We start from the raw sequence: 12987 nt of genomic DNA, 5'->3' as shown, positions 1-12987 counted from the left end.
CCTTATGGCAGAAAGTGAAGAAGGACTAAAAAGCCTCTTGATGAAGGTCAAAGAGGAAAGTAAAAAAGTTGGCTTAAAACTCAACATTCATGGAGAAGGCAATGGCACCCCACTCCAGTACTCTTGCCTGGAAAATCCCATGGATGGAGGAGCCTGGTAGGCTGCAGTCCATGGGGTCGCTAGGGTCAGACACGACTGAGCGACTTCACTTTCACTTTTCACTTTCATGCATTGGAGAAGGAAATGGCAACCCACTCCAGTGTTCTTGCCTGGAGAATGCCAGGGACGGGGGAGCCTGGTGGGCTGCCGTCTATGGGGTCACACAGAGTTGGACATAACTGAAGTGACTTAGCAGCAGCAGTTACCCTCTCCAATGAGTCTGTGGTGATGCCCTCTGCTTCCCCCACCCCTTCAAGAGTAGGCTGGGTGGGAGTAGATCCAAGGAGAGTTCCTCCCCCCGGAAAAGGCTCACTGTGAGTGTGTGTATGTCTGTCAGGGTGTGTGTGTATGTGTGTGTGTGCGCGTGTGCATTGTGGGGGGAGAAGACAGCTGTTAGAGCCAACTGTGGGCAAGGCCAACCAGTCTCACCCTGGAGTGATTTCTCCTCTGGAGTCCACCACTAACCCCTGTGTTCAGTACAATACCCTCCAGCGTATTTGGCTGTTAAATTAAAATTGAATAAAACTTAAAATCCCAGGTGTTAGATTAAAAAAAAAAAACTCAACATTCAGAAAACTAAGATCATGGCATCCAGTCCCATCACTTCATGGCAAACAGATGGGGAAGCAATGGAAACAGTGACAGACTTTATTTGGGGGGGCTTCAAAATCACTGCAGATCATGACTGCAGCCATGAAATTAAAAGATGCTTGCTCCATGGAAGAAAAGCTATGACCAACCTAGACAGCATCTTAAAAAACAGACACATAACTTTGCCAACAAAGGTCTGTCTAGTCAAAGCTATGGTTTTTCCAGTAGTCATGTATAGATCTGAGAGTTAGACTATAAAGAAAGCTGAGCGCCGAAGAATTGATGCTTTTGAACTGTGGTGTTGGAGAAGACTCTTGAGAGTCCCTTGCACAGCAAGGAGATCCAACCAGTCCATTCTAAAGGAAATCAGTCCTGAATATTCATTGGAAGGACTGATGCTGAAGCTGAAACTCCAATACTTTGGCCACCTGGTGCAAAGAATTGACTCACTGGAAAAGACCCTGATGCTGGGAAAGATAGAAGGCAGGAGGAGAAGGGGATGACAGAGGATGAGATGGTTGGATGGCATCACCGACTCGAAGGACATGAGTTTGAGTAAACTCCAGGAGTTGGTGATGGACAGGGAAGCCTGGCGTGCTGCAGTCCATGGGGTCACAAAGCGTCAGACATGACTGAGCAACTGAACTGAACTGAACTGAACTTATTACGTGCTCAATGTGGTCAGTATATAAGACAAAAAACATGATTAAAAAACGTCACTTTTTTATAGATCAGTATTCAAGGTCATTTCAATTTGCAGGCTTACCTAGCTACATATGGACTGTGAGAGTAAGACTCCAGTATTTTGCATCGTTGTTGTTTACTCACTAAGTCGTGTCCTGCTCTTTTGTGACACCGTGGACTGTAGCCCACTAGTCTCCTCTATCCGTGGGATTTCCCAGGCAAGAATACTGCACTGGGTTGCCGTTTCCTTCTCCAGGAGATCTTTCTGACCCTGGGATCAAACCCGCATCTCCTACATCTCCTGTATTGCAGGGGGATTCTTTACTGCTAAGCCACCGTGAAGGCGCCTAACTATGAAGTCACTCAGTCGTGTCTGATTCTTTGCGACCCCCATGGACTGTAGCCCACCAGGCTCCTCCGTTCATGGGATTTTTCTAGGCAAGTGTACTAGAGTGGGTTGCCATTTCCTTCTCCAGGGGATCTTCCCGAACCAGGGATCAAACCCAGGTCTCCCACACTGTGAGAAGATTCTTTCCATCTGAGCCACCAGGGAAGCAAACTCTGTCATTAATTCCATTCAATTTTAATATCACATTCCTTAAAAACTCCCCTTTCCTAATACACATTTTAGATTTAAAGGGGAAAAACAAACAAACCCTAAATGCCACAAGCTAAATCTTGACTATGTTAGGCATGTTTTAAACAATCTGATTAAACAGATACTATTCAATTACTTGATTGAAAGATGCCTATTGACAGATGAAAGTCACTATTTCACATTTAAGGTTCTTTGCAGCTATACACTATACACAGTTACTGTTTAGAGCTCAGGTTGTAGATTCCCTGAGTTTGAATCTCAGCAATATTACTTGCCCAGTGATGTAAGCAAGCTACTTATCCTCTGTTTCATCATTTATAAAGTGAGTATTACAACAGCACAGTCCAATCTGCTATAACTTATATCTTCGCCTTGAATCACCTCCTACAGGATCATTAAACAGTAGAACATGCAGCTATAGTGTGGAAGTGATGTTGGTTCATATGTAATTTCTTCCAAAAGAAAGAGAAATCCTTTCCAATACAATAAAAATCTTAAGAAAACATGAAAATTTACAGAACTACTTTCCTCTAATGCAAATAGTGCTTGGTTTAATGATTACAAGAACTACAGTTGACCCTTGAACAATTCGAGGATTGGGGGGGCCAACCCTCCATGCAGCTCAAAATTCACATATAACGCGAAGTCAGCCCTTCCTATATGAGGTTCCTCTACATCCTTGGATCAACCAGCGTGGATCGTGAAGTACTATAGTACTTACTATTGAAAAAAGCCCACATGTAAGTGGATCCACACAGTTCAAACCCATGCTGTACCAACACTTTTCCCACAATATTAAGTATCTGAACATCTGTAAGTACAGATGAAGATTCCCAAAGACATTCCCCCCTGATGATTTTCAGTAATGATAAAAAACGATATCTATTAATTTCACAATTTTATTATCTAAGAAAACAGGTTGATGATAATGTTAATAATAACTTTCTAATATCTTTATATAATTTTTTTTAATAGTTAATATTTTCTCCATTTTAGATACCAGAGAGCCTCACTGGTGCCTACTCTGTTTCTAGAAAAGATATGATATCCCATTTGAAATTGATTAATTATCATATTACTATCAGGACTGACTTAAGTTTCATGTACTAACATCAAATCCACACTTTCAAAAAAAATGTGCTGTGTAAAAAGTTTTACGTATGTATGTGTGTATTTATAAGCTCTAAGATATAATTATTATTTTTATTCAAGATATTAAAGCCCAAATATGATAAAGACTGGATTCAATTAGGTACTATATATAGAACTTGAGATAATATATTTATATTACTTTATGAGAAAAATATTTTCATTAGAAACAACAAAGCTAAATACTTCATCAGAAGCCATAGCTTTAAAAGATTTAGTGTAGTTTATAAATAAAAGTACTACACTAAAGTCATTATTCATGAACAAAGATCTTATTAGGCAGGGAGAAAATCTTTCTCAGTTCTCAAGCAATAGATTTATCTCTAACAAAACGCAGTTAATTGAGACCTCAGTTCTTCATCTTTCTGTAAGAATCTATAGGGAAAATGCAGCCCCTTTCCTCTAAAACTAATTTGTATAGAACACAAATTACTTAGTCTGGGCAAGAGAAGTCTAAGAAGTAAATGCAAAAACTCAGGTGTTAACAGAGACAACAAAACTCAGAGCAAGAACACGAAATAGTCACATAACGTGGTGTCTAATCTCTTAACCAAAGTAAGAATCTACTCTGTAATATCCCCAATATGCAATCTTCTAAAACCTCCAACAACAAGAAATTCTGTACTTCACAAAGCACATCTCAATCACATATTATTCTGGGACAAATCCAATTAGATCTTTTGAAGAATCAAAACAGATTTACACACATCAAAAAAAAGTTTTAAAATCTAAAACTCAAAGCATTTTATGAAATTAGTCAATTAAAAAGAATTTGTGTACTCTCAGCAGTGTTTTTCTTTGTACCATTTCCTTTTGTTTTTTATTTCATATCTTTTCCCAATAGCTGTTAAGCCAAAGACTCACTGGAAATTTACTCAGAGGTAGGTGTCTGACTACACATTCTGTTAGGTGAGATCTAATGAAATAATACTAGAGTAAAAGGAAAAAACTACTTTAAGAGCAAGTTATAATAGACTATTTTGAAAATAATGAAATTCTTCTTCTTAGGGGTAAAACAGATACTGAGGTAACTCAAAATTATATAATGAAAAATGCAAGCTTCTTGACAAGTATCATCATAAGAAATAGTCAGAAAATAATAAAAGAAATCAATCCTAAAGGAAATCAGTCCTGAATATTCACTGGCAGGACTGATGCTGAAGCTGAAGCTTCAATACTACGGCCACCTGATGCGAAGGGCTGACTTACTGGAAAAGACCCTGATGCTGGGAAAGAGGGCAGGAGAAGAAGGGGATGACAGAGGATAAGATGGTTGGATGGCATCACCGATTCAATGGACATGAGTTTGATCAAACTCAGGGAAATTGTGAGGGACAGGGAAGCCTGGCGTGCTGCAATCCATGGGGTCACAAAGAGTCGGACATGACTGAGCGACTGAACAACAACAACAAAAGAAATATGCATTAAGGTTTTACCTGTTGCAGAAAAGAATAATAAAGACTAGACTTCCTAATGATTGCAACTTATTTAATAATGAGATTAAGACACTTTCATTTAACACACACTTTCAAAGTACCAAGAAACACTGTGAGAAGTTCTGGAGGTACAAAGATAATTTATTCTATATCTAAAATAAGTCCTATAAAACAAAATGTATTCTGGACATTCTTCAAACATAAAAAACCATTATAAATATTTTAATGAAGCTATATATAAAAAGAGGTAATATAATATAAAAATTAAATGTATTTGATTAGTTCAGCTAAATCAGTATGTGAAACAAAAAGCTTACTCAGTTTCCCTTTCTATGAAACAACAAAAAAACACCCTGACTTTTTCAGTTCCCAAATGATTTCCCAGTTCAAACTGGACCTATTCAAAACAGAAACAAGACTGTATATCTGCAGGGGCCTAAGTTATAAATTTTATCATTTCTAAAAATCCATGTTATTAAAATGCGCTGCTGCTGCTAAGTCACTTCAGTCGTGTCTGACTCTGTGTGACCCCATAGACGGCAGCCCACCAGGCTCCCCCATCCCTGGGATTCTCCAGGCAAGAACACTGGAGTGGGTTGCCATTTCCTTCTCCAATGCATGAAAGTGAAAAGTGAAACTGAAGTCGTTCAGTCGTGCCAGACTCCTAGTGACCCCATGGACGGCAGCCTACCAGGCTCCTCCGTCCATGGGATTTTCCAGGCAATAGTACTGGAGTGGGGTGCCATTGCCTTCTCCAATTAAAATGCACAAATGCACCCATCTCTCTCTTAATTTTTAACATTAATAGACAAGCTAAAAATATCTACTCGTGAGCTACATAAATGTTCATATACTTTCAACTATTTATTCCTCTGCTGGAAATTTCAATGCACAAAGATACCTAAAGAAGCATTTTAATAGCAGCACCAAAATATATATATATATTCAAAAATAATTCATCTCCTCATATACAAAACATTGATGAAAGAAATGAAGACCTAAATAAATCAAAATACATTCCTTTTTTTTTTTTAACAGAAATTGATTGAGTTCATCCTACAACTTATACGGAAATACAAAGGGCCCAGAATAGCCAACAATCTCAGAAAAGAAAAACAAAAAGGACATACAGCCCTATTTTTGAAAACTTACTACGAGCTATAGTAATCAAGATGGTTTGGTACTAACGTAAAAACTGACCTTTAGAAAATGGAAAAAAATTAAGAGTTCAGATAAATCTTTACAGTTATGATCAACTGATTTTTGACAAAGATGCCAAGGCAATTTAATGGGAAAGGATCAACATTTTGATTCCACTTGTTCGACTTAGTATGAATAGAATGCAAGATTTCTAACTTTAAAAAATAGATAGGCAACAAGCAACAAAGGTTTACCATACAGCACAGGGAACTAGTCAGTATTGTGTAAAAACCTACAATGGAAATAATTTCAAAAATATATGTGCATATGTATAACTGAATCACACACAAAATAAAAGAATTCTACTTTTTGAAAATTAGTAATGTTTATCTTTCAGCCAGTTTTTCTAAATGTCCTATAGACATCTAATAAGAATGCATGAAAAAAAAATTTTTTTAAAAAATGCATGAGATAGAAAATTTTAACTGTATCTGTGTAGGATATAAGATTAACATAAATTATTTAAAAAAAAAAAAAAAACAAGAACAGCCTTTTCACCAAATAGCAGTGAGACAAAAAAATGAATTTAGACCCTTATCTTACGTTTCTTTCACATCATACAAAAATTAACTCAAAATAGATCATAGGGCTAATATAAGAGCTAAAACTATAAAATGTCGTGAACACAGGATGTAAATACTCTAAAATTAGATTGTGGTAATGCTTGTACGACTCTGGAAACCTACTAAAAATCACTGAACTATATAACTTTAAACAAGTGAATTGTATGGTATGTAAATTATGCTTCAATAAAGATGTTTAAAATCAAGTCACCTCTAAAAAAAAAAAAAATCAAGTCACCTCTAAAGAAACTGCCTGCCAATGCAGGAGATGTAAAAGACACAGGTCCAATCCCTGGTTGGGAAGATCTCCTGGAGAAGGTCATGGCAACCCACTCCAGTATTCTTGCCTGAAGAATCCCACGGACAAAGGGGCCTGGTGGGCTGCAGTACACAGGGTCACAAAGAATCAGACACAACGGAAGCAACTTAGCGTGCACGCAATCACACACCCTCTACAAGTGGCGATGACAAAACTGTAAGGTAAGGGTGGATATGATGATTAACTATCCAAAATTACAAACACTGTACTTGTGCCACACACTATTTTAAGTGTTTTATAAGGGTTTCCCTGGCAGCTCAGTCAGAAAAGAAATCTACCTGCAGTGCAGGAGACTCAGGTTCAATCCCTGGGTCGGAAAGCTCCCCTGGAGAAGGAAATGGCAAACCACTCCACTCTCCTTGCCTGGAAAATCCCATGGGCAGAGGAGCCTGGGGGGCTGCAGTTCACGGGGTCACAAACAGTTGAGCACAACGGAGAGAGTATTTACTCATTTAACTCTTGCTATAATATAGCTTCCCCACTGCAGAGCTGCCGAACAAGGCACAAAGGTTAAAACAACTTGCTCAAGAGCACGACAGGGGGTTAAGATAGCATTTTTTTTTTCTCTTTACACAAATATCATTAATATTACTATTCAGTTGCTCGGTCATGTACCATTCTTTGATACCCCGTGGACTTCAGCCCGCCTGGCTTCTCTGTGCATGGAATTCTCCAGGCAAGAATACTGCAGTGGGTAGCCATTCCCTTCTCCGTGGGATCTTCCCAACCCAGGGAGCAAAACTGAGTCTCCTGCATTATAACCAGATTCTTTAGGTCTGAGCCACCAGGGAAACCCTGTTCTATTATTATGCATTTGTAAAGGAGAGTAACGGACATTGCTGCTGCTGCTAAGTCGCTTCAGCCGTGTCCGACTCTGTGCGACCCCATAGACGGCAGCCCAACAGGATTCCCAGTCCCCCGGGATTCTCCAGGCAAGAACACTGGAGTGGGTTGCCATTTCCTTCTCCAAAACGGACATTACGCGTTGCCTATCCAGAATCCATTCACACTTTGAATGTTTTACCCAGATCTTTATTTGTGTATCCATCCCTCCCCAAACAGCCCAAATACTTTAGAGGAAACTGACTGGATCTTAGGTAAAGCAGTTGGCCATGGTTTGCTTAAGCCAATCAGCACATTCCAAAGGCCACTGGCACTGCTTCAGTAGTCCAATCAGGACTCTTGTTCGGAATGTTAGGACAGGTGCTCTCTCCCAAGTGACCTGAACAAGAATACATACGGCCCCAAGGACCACCGGCAACCATTCTACCAGCATGAGGGGAACAGCAACAGATTAAACCTGACATCACAGAAAGGGCAAGGGCAACAGAAAGAAACTGGTCTTTACTAACGCATATATATGGAATTTAGAAAGATGGTAACAATAACCCTGTGTATGAGACAGCAAAAGAGACACTGATGTATAGATCAGTCTTATGGACTCTGTGGGAGAGGGAGAGGGTGAGGAGATTTGGGAGAATAGCAGTGAAACATGTATAATGTCATGTATGAAACGAGTCGCCAGTCCAGGTTCGAGGCACGATGCTGGATGCTTGGGGCTGGTGCACTGGGATGACCCAGGGGGAGGGTGTGGGGAGGGAGGAGGGTTCAGGTTGGGGAACACAGGTATACCTGTGGCGGATTCATTTCGATATCTGGCAAAACTAATACAATATTGTAAAGTTTAAAAATAAAATAAAATTAAAAAAATAAAAAAGAAAGAAACTGGTCTTTAATATTACTGTTACTATATAACTTCCCCTACTTTTAGACTCCAGATAAATGAGCCTATAAATCCTTTTTATTGTACTTAAACCACTTTGAGTCTTCTATTACAACATGAAGTACAAACTAATATGGAGAAGCCCATTAACCATGTTTCTATTAGAATAGATTACTCTTAACCCTTAAATTATGTCAGGTTTTAGGTATTAAGAAGGAAATAATTCTAGATATGCACATCAAAATAGAAACACAATGCATTAGAACCTTTCTAATAAAGGTTCAGATAAAAGCTTGAAAAGAAACTGCCTGCCATTTCATGTGTCCCACAAAGTATTTTTTAATATTTTAATTTGATATTTTAAATGTTTCTTAATCTAGATCTCCAGTTCTTGAAAAATCAAAAGGTTCATATATCACTGGGCTCATGTTACTGCAGGACAACAACCAGCTAAAATGGAACAGTAGCTGCCCTACAAGTATACTCTTCGCACAGAGTCAATACAAATGAAGCCTCTGTAGGATCTGCCCAGCTACTGTACGTATCAAGAGTTTGCAGCATTAATATTTTGCAGAACCTGTATCAAATGCCACATAATGAGTAATAAAGAACTATATTCCACCTTCTAAGCTTTACTTTTTTTTTTTTTGGCCACACTCACCACACAGTTTCCAGGACCTTAGTTCCCTAACCAGTGATTGAACCCAAGTCATAGCAAGAAAGTGCAAGTCCTAACCACTGAACTGCCTAGGAAATCCTGAAGCTTTAACATCTAAATATAATGGTACAGTTAATTGTCAAGAAAAAAAAAATTCATGAAAATGTGTACTTGTCAGCAGCCCATGGAAAACATCATTCTTGAATTAAATAGCATTGACTACCTATAAACACTTGGTGGAAGCCTTAAATTCAGCTGCAAGTTCCAGGAAAATGCCAAAACTTTAATTATTCTGGGTCCAAAAGTTTGACAAATTACTTTAGCATACATATGGAGACAATATAAAATGTTTTTAAATTGTGACAAGAAAAATGTAAAACCACAAGTCTGAAACACTTCAATACACAGGTGTGCTGCTGCTGCTGCTAAGTCGCTTCAGTCGTGTCCGACTCTGGGCAACCCCATAGACGGCAGCCCACCAGGCTCCCCCGTCCCTGGGATTCTCCAGGCAAGAACACTGGAGTGGGTTGCCATTTCCTTCTCCGGTGAATGAAAGTGAAAAGTGAAAGTGAAGTCACTCAGTTGTGTTCAACTCTTCGAGACCCCATGGACTGCAGCCCACCAGGCTCTTTCGTCCGTGGGATTTCCCAGGCAAGAGTACTGGAGTGGGTTGCCATTGCCTTCTCCATTAAAGTAACTAACATGTAATTAATTAGAAAGAATGGGTAGAATATAACCTATTTTTAATAAAATGTCTGAAAAATAGGAAAAAGTTAAAAAAGCTATATAAGCTTACTAACAAAAACTCCAGTGAAGGAATGATAAAGGAGACTCTTGCATAAGGATTCAGTGATACTGGCAACATGCTGATTCTTTAAGTTAAATGGAAGTTTAATGGGGCTGATACTGTTATAATATCTTATTACTTATACATTTTAGACATTCTTTTGTCTGTATGCTATTTTTCACAATTAAAAAATTTTTAATCCAACATACTGTGTACAAAAAAAAAAAAGCTAATCATCAACCTTCTACATCTACATTCTGATTGAAAAAACTGAACCTGAAATTTTCTTTTTTACTTTTTAGGTCTTTTCTAAGCAGTTTTTTGAAAGCTATTTGAATAAGAAGAAGAAACGAAATGTGAACAAAGTTTCACTATTCACCTTTAGCACGACCAATGATTTTTCTGTCCTTAGCTTGGGGAAAGCTATGCCTATGCTATAAATATCTGTTCAGGAAAGCAAACAACTCTACATCAACTCAAGAAACAGGTGTATTCCTAGAAGGGTCGTCATTCTAAGAATCACCAATCTGCTTCACCTGCCAGGCTCTCAGTTTCCTCATCTATAAAATAAGCTCCATGTGTTAAAGACTTGATGAGCAAAGGATTTAAAAACACTTGTAAAGCACCTGGCCCATTGCCTAGCTGGTGCTAAACTGCACTAACTTTTTTTTTAATCACACCTATTATTAGTTAATACAACTTCCTTCTTCGAGTAGAATTGAGACAAAGGCTGATAACTATCAATTAGAAAATATTAAGTGCAGCAATCCTAACAACACTGAAACGGACTAGCTTACGAGATTCCTAACATTTTCAGTTTCCAAGATTTTAAAAGACTGGCCAAGACCCCTGATACCTGGGTAGGAGCATGAGAAGTCTTGTAAGGAAGAACAGAAGAAAACAACTAATCTAATCCTCTCAGCAGCTTTCTCTGCTGTACACGAGAAGAGAATGCTGGTGAAGAGGAGGTGTAATTGACCAGATTTTCCCCTCTCCTTTTACTCAGACACCTGTTGCCCCACAGACAGCTATCAAAGACTTAACCAATCACCTTAAAATCCATACCCAGGTCTAGAACTCTAGGCAGCAAATAAACTATCACTATAGAATTTGGATTTTCCTTAATGGTAAAATGCAAGTTACTCATGTTTGGTCATCCACCTCCACAGAGGACATTCAAACAGAGGAGTTGGAATCCTCCTCTGCCAGAGGAATGTGGTGTTACACACACAATTAATGATGGACTATATCACTACCACAGATTTTTCTTTAACATCCAAGAAACATGAGGTTTAGAAAAAGAAAAATCGAGAAGCAAAGTTTTCAAGTCTATCTTGAGATAAAGGAATACATCAATTTGCCATTTATCTTCCTCAGATTCACAAACTGTCAAAGTCCACATACACGCAAGATTCCCAAAATGTTTTTAACTACTGAAACTGGATAACAGACACCAGACCTTATTACACTGTTCTATTTTGTGTACATCTCAATATCTCCACAATATACCTACTTTAAAGTGTGTATGTCTTTGCATATAAACTCCCAATACAACAAACTGCTAGAGAAATACTCTATTGTTCAAAATTTTCATATTCCATAGGTAAGTGAATTTCATCTAGCTACTTTCTCATTCTAGTAATTGTACCACAGGTAACCAGTCTATTAGTAAAGGTCTAGTGAAGGAAATAATTAACTGCCCTGAATAAAACAAGCCTAACCTTGAAAAAACAGAAGCAAAGGGGAAAGGGGCTAAACAGTTATTCAACTACTGCACATTCATACTTCTTCCCTTCTATTATCTTGTAACACAGGTGAGTAGGTGGAAGAATGGGAAATATCAAAGCCAAATTTATTGTACATTGACAGGCAACAGCTTGAAATAAAGAAATCTAAAAAGTCCCCATTAGAAATGAAAACTATTTCTGTGACTACAGGAAAAGGGAAGTATGGCATATCCACCTTTTAAAAATAACATTCGTAGCTCATAGTATAACCAGCAACTTCCAACGTCCAAATATGCTTTGCTGATAGAACATGAATTCACAAGAGAAATAAAAACCATACTACTTCTGCTGCAATCCTCTTTTTAAACTGCCATTCAATTTTCAAAAGATGTAACCCTAAATTTCATTCCAAAATTTGACTTTTGTTCCTTACGTCTAAAAATAAAACTAATCGAAATTAAATATAAATGCTAACTTTGCAGCAAATTAATCTTTCATCAGCCCTGTGAACAAGAATTTTCTGTTCAAAATTTATGGCAAAACATAACTTACTCACAAAGGAGTAGGTAGAACTACCCTTTACATTATTTCTCAACTCCAAAAAAAGGGCACAAGAACTTATTTAAAATGTCAAAGAGAAATGCACACTTAGATATATATCACAATGGGAGAAAAAAAAATTATAGAATAAAACTTCTCCATAGGAGTCCTCCATATAATACTTCCATGGTAACAATTATTTTCTTAGGACCAAAGGATCTGCTCACTTTCACAAAACCTGGAGGGTGTAAGTTTACATAATTCCCCTTAAGCTGAAAAATATCACAAAGTGATTAACTTAGGTCAGCAGAATTTTGTTTCTATCACCAGCCGGAGTGAAGCACATGGCTTCAGGTCTTGTTCTCCAACCCACTGAGAAGATACGCTGGTAAAATAGAGATCTACTTACCAGGTTAAAGATAGTTTCTACAATATCCCTATTGGATACTTCTCCAACTTCAACCAAGCCCGTCAGCACGGCAAATTTCATTCTGATACCCCTGATGGGGAGTCCTGGTGTCAGGGACAAGGCACCCCCTTCGGCAGGGGCTTCTTCTCCTTTCCCTCCTCCTCCCCCGTCATCACCTGTTGGTGGCGGGGATGGGACATTATTGTCTTCACTGGCCATGGCGAGTTCAAGGGAAAGGACAACTCAGAGTCACGCCGGGACCCAGTCGCCGCGCTAGTAATAAGCACACGGACGCCACGCAAAACGGAAAGGGTCACTCTTCCCAGCTGTGGAGAAACCCCAAGAGCAGTTGGTGTGGAAAGTCCTTGGCGTCGCCCTGCTGATTCTGGAGAATGTTTGTCCAATCTCTCTCCCGGAGGCTGACAATAACGCCAAACCCTATTG

At 38.6% G+C, this 12987-nt stretch overlaps 1 protein-coding gene across 8 annotated transcripts in view; it reads right to left on the bottom strand.

The window, feature by feature from the left end:
- Positions 1-12987, bottom strand: part of LRBA (LPS responsive beige-like anchor protein) — a 757794-nt gene that overhangs the window by 743304 nt on the left and 1503 nt on the right. For all 8 annotated transcript variants that reach the window (XM_070770117.1, XM_070770116.1, XM_070770115.1 and 5 more), the window contains exon 2: positions 12544-12981. In XM_070770117.1, the coding sequence (XP_070626218.1) occupies positions 12544-12762 (219 nt within the window). In that variant the 5' untranslated portion in view covers positions 12763-12981. The remainder of the gene's footprint in view (positions 1-12543; positions 12982-12987) is intronic.

This window comes from Bos indicus, chromosome 17, assembly GCF_029378745.1.
Source record: "Bos indicus isolate NIAB-ARS_2022 breed Sahiwal x Tharparkar chromosome 17, NIAB-ARS_B.indTharparkar_mat_pri_1.0, whole genome shotgun sequence".
NCBI lineage: Eukaryota > Metazoa > Chordata > Mammalia > Artiodactyla > Bovidae > Bos > Bos indicus.
The sequence above is the reverse complement of the archived record's forward strand: the minus strand, read 5'-3'. Positions and strand labels throughout refer to the sequence as shown.